We start from the raw sequence: 7,701 nt of genomic DNA on the forward strand, positions 1-7,701 counted from the left end.
TTCTAGATAGGTCATTGGCCCTCAACCCTAGAATTTGTATTTTTAGTAGAGATGGGGTTTCACCCTGTTGGTCAGGCTGGTCTCGAACTCCTGACCTCAAGTAATCTGCTTGCCTCAGCCTCCCAGAGCTGGGATTACAGGCGTGAGCCATTGTGCCTGGCCCGTGGAGGTATTTTAAGTAGAGTAATACTAGATTTGGGCTTGAGAAATCTCTCTGGTGGTAGCTTAAATGCTAGTACAGTTTAGCCTTTATTGTGGAAGCTGTATGGACTTATTGAAAAATTGAGTATGAGAATGATATGAGTACTGTGGTTTAGGAAGGTAGTATTGCCTGTTTTATCTACTACAGATTACAGAAAAAGGAGAGAAGAAAGACTGTTCTAGTAGTTTAAGCATGAATGACAGTGTGACAGTGTAGATGGCAAGTGAAAAATGAATTTGAGAAATGCGATGAAGAAGGAATCAAGAAGTTTCCACATTGAAGACTAACAGTGAGGTATAAGACAGAGTCAGTAGTACCAAGATTTGAACACAGATAGCTAAGAGGAAGGTGATAACGTACAGCAAAGAAAACAGTCTACAAAATGAAAAGGCAGCCTACAGAATGGGAGAAAATATTTGCAAACCATGTTTTCAGTAAGGCATTAATATGCAAAATATATAAGGAACACATACAACTCAATAGCACAAACCCCCCCCAACACACACACACACAAAACCAAATAACCCAAATAAAAAATGGACAAAGGACCTAAATAGACATTTTTCCAAAGAAGACATACAAACACCCAACAAACACCCAGCAGGTGTATGAAAAGGTGCTCAACATCACAGTCATCAGGGAAATGCAAATCAAAACCACGTTGAGCTGGGCACCATGGCTCACACCTGTAATCCCAGCACTTTGGGAAGCCAAGGTGGGTGAATCACCTGAGGTCAGGAGTTCGAGACCAGCCTGGTCAACGTAATGAAACCCGTCTCTACTAAAAATACAAAAATTAGTCAGGTGTGGTGGTGTGCACCTGTAATCTCAGCTACTCGGGAGGCTGAGGCAGGAGAATTGCTTGAACCTGGGAGATAGAGGTTGCAGTGAGCTGAGATTGCACCACTGCACTCCAGCCTGAGGGACAAGAGCGAAACTCCACCTCAAAAAACAAACAAACAAAAAGAAAAAACCACAATGAGATACCACCTCACGCCTGGTAGGATGGCTATTCTCAAAAAGTCAAATGTAACAAGTGTAGGTGAGGAGGTGGAAAAAAGGGAACCCTTATCCATTGTTAGTGGGAATATAAATTGGTACAGCCATTGTGGAGAACAGTATAGAGGTTCCTCAAAAAATTTAAAAGTAGAACTACCGTATGATCCAGCAGTCCCACTTCTGGATACATATCCAAAGAAAATGAAATACCTCAAAGAGGTATCTGCATGCCCATGTTCATCACAGCATTATTTGCAATAGCCACAGTATGGAATCAGATTGTCAGTGGATGAATGTATAAAGAAAATGTGATACGTGTGTTTATATACATACACACACACACGACAGAATATTATTCAACCTTAAAGGAAATTCTGCTATTTGCAACAACATGGATGAACCTGGAAGACATTACACTAAGTGAAATAAGCCAGGCATAGAAAGACAAATACTGCATGATCTCGTTTATCCAGTGTGTGGAATATCAGAAAAGTGGATCTCATAGAAAAAGAGAGCAGAGGATGGCTACCAGGGGTCAGAGGGTGGGGAGAATGGGGAGATGATGGTCAAAGGGCACAAACTTGCAGTTATAAGATGAACAAGTTTTGGAGACCTAATGTACAGCACGGTGACTACAGTTAATATTTTGTATACTTGAAATTTGCTAGGAGAGTAGATCTTAAGTATTCTCACTACACCAAAAAAAAAAGATAACTGAGGCCATGGACATGTTAATTAGCTCCATTGTGGTAATCATTTCATAATGTACCAAAACATCACAATGTACAACTTAAATATATACAATTTTTATTTGTCAATTATACCTCAATAAAACTGACAGGGGAAAATGATACAGAGGACAGGAATGGAATCAGGAAAATAACGTGGGTGGGAAAGATGATTTTTTTTTGACATAAATAAGTTGAGCTTGTGGACATCCAAGTGGAAATACCTGTTAGGCAGTTAGGGATACCGAGCTGGAACCCATACAGGGTAGAAAGGCTGGCACTAGTTGGTGAAATCATGCCTGTATGGTCATGGTTGGAGCAGATCAATTCTCCTAGGAATAGTTAGGAGGTAGAGAATGTCATTGTCTCTCTGTATGAAACAGAAAATGCATTGCAGTGCTGCAAGCTGATGGTCATCACTGCTCATTACTGCACCTTTTCTTCATCTCATCTGGAAGCTGTGAGCAGTTTTGTTTTGGTTTTTTTTTTTTTTTTTTTTTTTTGAGATACAGTCTTGCTCTGACACCCAGGCTGGAGTACAGTAGCACCATCTCGGCTCACTGCAACCTCCACCTCCTGGGTTCAAGTGATTCTCCTGCCTCAGCCTCCCTGGTAGCTGGGATTACAGGTGTACACCACCACACCCAGCTAATTTTTATATTTTTAGTAGAGATGGGATTTCACCATGTTAGCCAGGCTGGTCTCAAACTCCTGACCTCATGATCCGCCCACCTTGGTCTCCCAAAGTGCTGGGATTACAGGCATGAACCACCGCGCCCTGCTGAGCAGTTTTTAACTGTTACCAGTATTTAGGGATGGTTGTATGCTGTTGGAGGAATAAGTCAGCTGTTGGAATTCGGGGTTTTCCTTTGGTGAAGAGAAGGTGATCCCATTCTACCTCTCACAGTGCTTCACAGTCTACAAACTACTTTCGCAAGTGATCCCATTTTTTTTTTTCTTGTTATCATGCTAACCTTGTGAAGTAGGTAAGGACCAGTGTAATTATCCCCATTTCACAGATGAAGGAGCTGAGGCACAGGGAGTTTGAAATTTGCTAAAGGTCATAAGGTAGTAAATTATAGAGCTCGGAGACAGATAATCGTGATTACAAGTTCAGTGCTGTTTTTGTTCTACCTTGAGGCCTTCCTTTTCAGCAGTGTTCACCTCAGAATATTTGTCAGTGGTTTACATAGATAAAGCTCTCTCTCCCTCAGTGTTACAATGGCAAGTTTTCTATGGATTTTTTTTGTGTCCAGTAAAACAGTAAGTTATTCTTGTGGTATTTTTCTTCAATTTAAACTGGACATCTAGTTGTATATCCTTATTGTTTTAATAGTACAAATTCACCTAAGCTTAGCTCTTAATATTCAAAGTAGAGAGGAAGATGGGAATCTGGAGCAAAGAAATATACACTTGAGAAAATGAAGACAAGGGAAAATTTCCTCTTTAATCATGGATCTATCTCCAAGCAGGCTACTCAGCCTCTGGGGTTGTAGAGAGACTGACCTAATACACACAGTTCTTCTATCCCATCCTGTCTTCTAGTACAGAGAGAGCCAGCAGGTTGGAGGTAGAAGATTTAAAAATAAAAAATTTTTAAAAAATAAGACTTGGAGAAGCTTTCTTTAACTTCCTGGCAGCATCTCCAAAGAGTGGTACCCTTCTGTGGTCCTGTGCTCAGTGGAAGCAGTGTCTGTCTTTAGACCTGGTTAGTTGACTTTCATGAGTTCACAGAACTGGAAGTGCCCAGCACACAATGCTGAAAAATTTTTATGAAGCTCTCAGCTGCTATAGTGTAGCCCTTGACGGAAATGGGGTTTTGTTGGGTATATGGAAAACTCATCAGTCTTACCATCCCAGCACTGCCAGTTCTTACCGTCTAACATATGTGAAGGAGAAGGAAAATGGTACTTCTCAAAACAACTAAAATCATAGGGGCAAATTAAACACTGTGTTTAAAAGGCCATGAGATTTCATTTCCAGGGAAAAGGACTAACTCTGCCTTTTCTGTCTCCTGAGGCTTTTCTGTTTTCATAGTTTCTCCTAGTTTTTTACACGTATTGTACCTTCAGGGTTATCAGATAGTGCTTCTAAAACCTGACCTATCCTACGATCAGCGTCCTTCTTCAGTTTCCAGCAAAATGGTGATGGTTAAGACAGGTACACAGGGCAGATCACTAGGGTACAGGTTAGAAGGAAATGACCTTGGAGACCACATTCCACATTCTTTTGGCACTACTGGCCATAGTTCTGTACTTGTCCACTAAAAAGTAAACTCAAAATTCAAGTCTTATTTCCTCCCTGAGAGACGATGTTGATTGAAATACTAAGTGAATAAATGAGCAAATGGAAGGAAGATGTTAGCTGAAGCTGCAGTGAAGAGAAAGGTAGGATATGAGCCTGACCTTGGAAGGAGGAGAGTCTTCATTCAGTGGCCATTTGTATATTGGCCTTGCACTGCACTGTCAGACCAACACCCTGAAGACCTATTCCGAACGTTCCACCTGCCTGCAAATGTTGACTATGGTCATTTCTGTCCACTACCTGATAAATGAGTAACAAGAATTCTTCTGCCCCATCTCACAATACCAAATAATGATGTTTACTAAAATAATAACAATTTGGCCTAATAAAAGAGCCTCCGACAAAGCCACTTGGTGATCACTCTGTCACCCAAGTTTCTGCCCTGGCATTCTGACAATAGTAGGGATGATAATACACTTAGTCAAAACATATATGGAGCCAGGCACGGTGGCTCACGCCTGTAATCCCAGCACTTTGGGAGGCTGAGGTGGGTGGATCACTTGAGGTCAGGAGTTCGAGACCAGCCTGGCAAACATAGTGAAACTCCATCTCTACTAAAAATACAAAAAGCCAGGTGTGGTGGTGCATGCCTGTAATCCCAACTACTCTGGAGGCTAAGGCAGGAGAATTGCTTGAACCCGGGGATGGAGGCTGCCGTGAGCCAAGATCATGCCACTCAGACTGGGTGAGAGAGCTAGACTCTGTCTAAAAAAAAAAAAAACACCATACATGGACACTCATTAGGATGGCTATAATAATGTTGACAAGGACATGGGGAAATTGGAACACTTGTGCATTGCTGGTAGGTGTGTAAAATGATACAGCTGATAGGGAATCCATATGGCAGTTCTTTAAAATTAAACAGAATCACCATATGATCTAGCAATTCCCTTTCTGGGTATATATCCAGAAAGGAAAGCAGGTACTCAAACATACTTGTACCCCTACTTGCCCAGCAGCATCATTCACAATAGCCACAAGGTGGAAGCAACCCAAGTGTCCACTGATGGATGAATGAATAACCAAAATGTGGTATATACATACAATGGAATATTATTTGATCTTTAAGAGAAAGGAAATTTTGACGCTTGCTACAACATGGATAAACCTGGATGCCATTATGCTAAGTGAAATACGCCAATCACTATAGGATTAATACTGTATGATTACACAAACATGAGATTCCTAGAGCAGTCAGGTTCATACACACAGAAAGTAAAATGGTGGCTGCCAGGGGTTGTGGGGAAGGGGGAAAGTGGGGATTTAGTGTTTAATGGGTACAGAATTTCAGTCTGGGAAAATGAGAAAGTTCTGGTGTTGAATCGTGGTGATGGTTGCATAACAATGTGAATGTACTTAATGCCACTTAACTGTACACTTAGAGACAGTTAAAATGGCATATTTATGTTATGTATTATGTATTTTTTTTTAACCACAATTTTTAAAAAAATGTGGGGGATGGGTGCGGTGGCTCACGCCTGTAAATCCCAGCACTTTGGGAGGCCGAGGCAGGCAGATCACTTGAGGGCAAGAGTTCGAGACCAGCCTGGCCAACATGGTGAAATCCCGTCTTCACAAAAAAATACAAAAATTAGCCGGGCATCGTGGCACACACCTGTAATTGCAGCTACTTGGGAGGCTGCTGCAGGAGAATTGCTTGAACCCGGGAGGTGGAAGTTTCAGTGCGCAGAGATTGTGCCACTGCATTCCAGCCTGGGCAGCACAGTGAGTGACACTCCATCTCAAAAAAATAAAAATTAAAAATATGGGTGACAGAGGATGGAATGACACGGAAGAGACAAAAGATATTAACTTGTTTAATACTTCACTGGTGGACTGTGCTATTCTCTTCTTTTTGAGAAGCCAGATTTTACAAAGGGAGACTTTCAGGAGGCAGATGTGGTGTGTTTTTTTGTTGTTTGGAAAGTGTATCTTCAGTTGGTTATTAACTGACTGCTCATTGGAGACTTCTGCCAGATGCGCCCAGATCATTAGTCCATTTGAATCATCACGTCTTCCAGGCCCCGCCCTGCTCTCTGATAGGCTCCACCTTCACCCTGGGATCCTGTTAGTCAAGATGCTCTGAGAGAGCATGGTCACAAAACAAAAATGGTGGGTTTGACTGTGGCAGGCATTGACGTCTATTTTCGATGGCAGACTCAGTCTTAGCCATTCATATAGGAATCCTGAGCTCTGCCTTTGAGAGTGTTAGGCATCCAGCAAATGCTCACGGATTTAAGTGAAATGATGTGCATTACTTTCAGTTATATGACTTCGGAGAGTCTTTGTTTTGTTTTGTTTTTCAAAGTACAAGGGTAAATCAATAGAACTGAAAGGGTCTTGGGCCAGCTCCACCCATCTCTACCCAGGGATGGAATCATCTTTTAAAACTTGAATTTAACAGTTACATAGCACTTACTGTGAGCCAGAGACTATCCTAAAGGCTTTTGATAGATATGTCAACTCATTTAATACTAATAAGCCTATGGGGTTAGGTACCTTTGTTTCCCATTTTACAGATGAGGAAACTGAGGCACAGAGAAGGAACGTTATACCACTATTAAGTAATGGACCTGGGATTCCAACTGAAATACCTTGTAGCCCCTGAGCTCATGCTTTTAGTTATTGTACACCTGACTCTTAAAATAGTAATGTACCAGACTGGGACTTTAATGACCCTGAAGTGGATCTCAAGGTCCAGAATGGAGAATGGAAATTGGGGGTGAAGATATTCATTGATTATGATCCTGCCTCTTTACTCCAGCAGCCTGATTAGGTCCCTGAGGGCTAATGCTGAAGCCAGGGTAAGGGGCTTGCAGGTTTAAGGTCAAATTTTTTGAACCTAAGGAATTTCCCTCCAATTCTGTAGCAGCCCCTTAGTGACGAATCTGCTACCTACCCCACAGGTTTTGCTATTAGAGGATTTTCTAGGTTATCAAGGCGCACGAGATGAAATACCATTAAACTAACACTGAGCAACGCTGAACTCTATACAAATCTTTTTTTCTAGTCTTTCTAAGATACGACCCCAGACGAATCTGCAACTCTGGAGTGGAAGCCAGGGGGCGGGCTAAGCAGCGACCATTTTTGTTTTGCGGCCGTGCGCTCTCAGAGCATCTTGACTAACAGGACCCCACGGTGAAGGTGGAGCCTGTCAGAGAGTAGGGCGGGGCCTGGAAGACGTGATGATTCAAACGGACTAATGATCTGGGCGCATCTGGCAGAAGTCTCCAATGAGCAGGCGTGTTGGGGAGGAGCGCACAAACCCTAGTGGGTTTGGTTGCACGGCGGCTTTGGCGCATTTTCGGCTGGTTTGATTCATCCATTTTGAAGAGACGGGGGAGCGGGGGGCTCGTCTGTTCCAGGAGCCCTGAACCAAAGAGCAGCGGAGTTTGAGGAGCCAGCAGCTCGGGGTTCGGCAGCAGCGGTCCCATCGGCTGAAGTTCGGGGGGGGTGGGGCGCCGAGCG

The 7,701-nt window shown here is 42.7% G+C and overlaps 1 protein-coding gene across 1 annotated transcript in view; it reads left to right on the forward strand.

Annotated features, from left to right (window-relative positions):
- Positions 1–7,359, forward strand: part of LOC105547139 (ras-related protein Rab-7L1-like) — a 32,295-nt gene extending 24,936 nt beyond the window's left edge. Inside the window, exon 4 of the mRNA XM_011990599.1 lies at positions 7,244–7,359. Within this exon, the coding sequence (XP_011845989.1) occupies positions 7,244–7,359 (116 nt within the window). The remainder of the gene's footprint in view (positions 1–7,243) is intronic.
- The last annotated feature ends 342 nt before the right edge of the window (positions 7,360–7,701 follow it).

Source organism: Mandrillus leucophaeus, unplaced genomic scaffold (assembly GCF_000951045.1).
Source record: "Mandrillus leucophaeus isolate KB7577 unplaced genomic scaffold, Mleu.le_1.0 Scaffold38, whole genome shotgun sequence".
Taxonomy (NCBI): Eukaryota; Metazoa; Chordata; class Mammalia; order Primates; family Cercopithecidae; genus Mandrillus; species Mandrillus leucophaeus.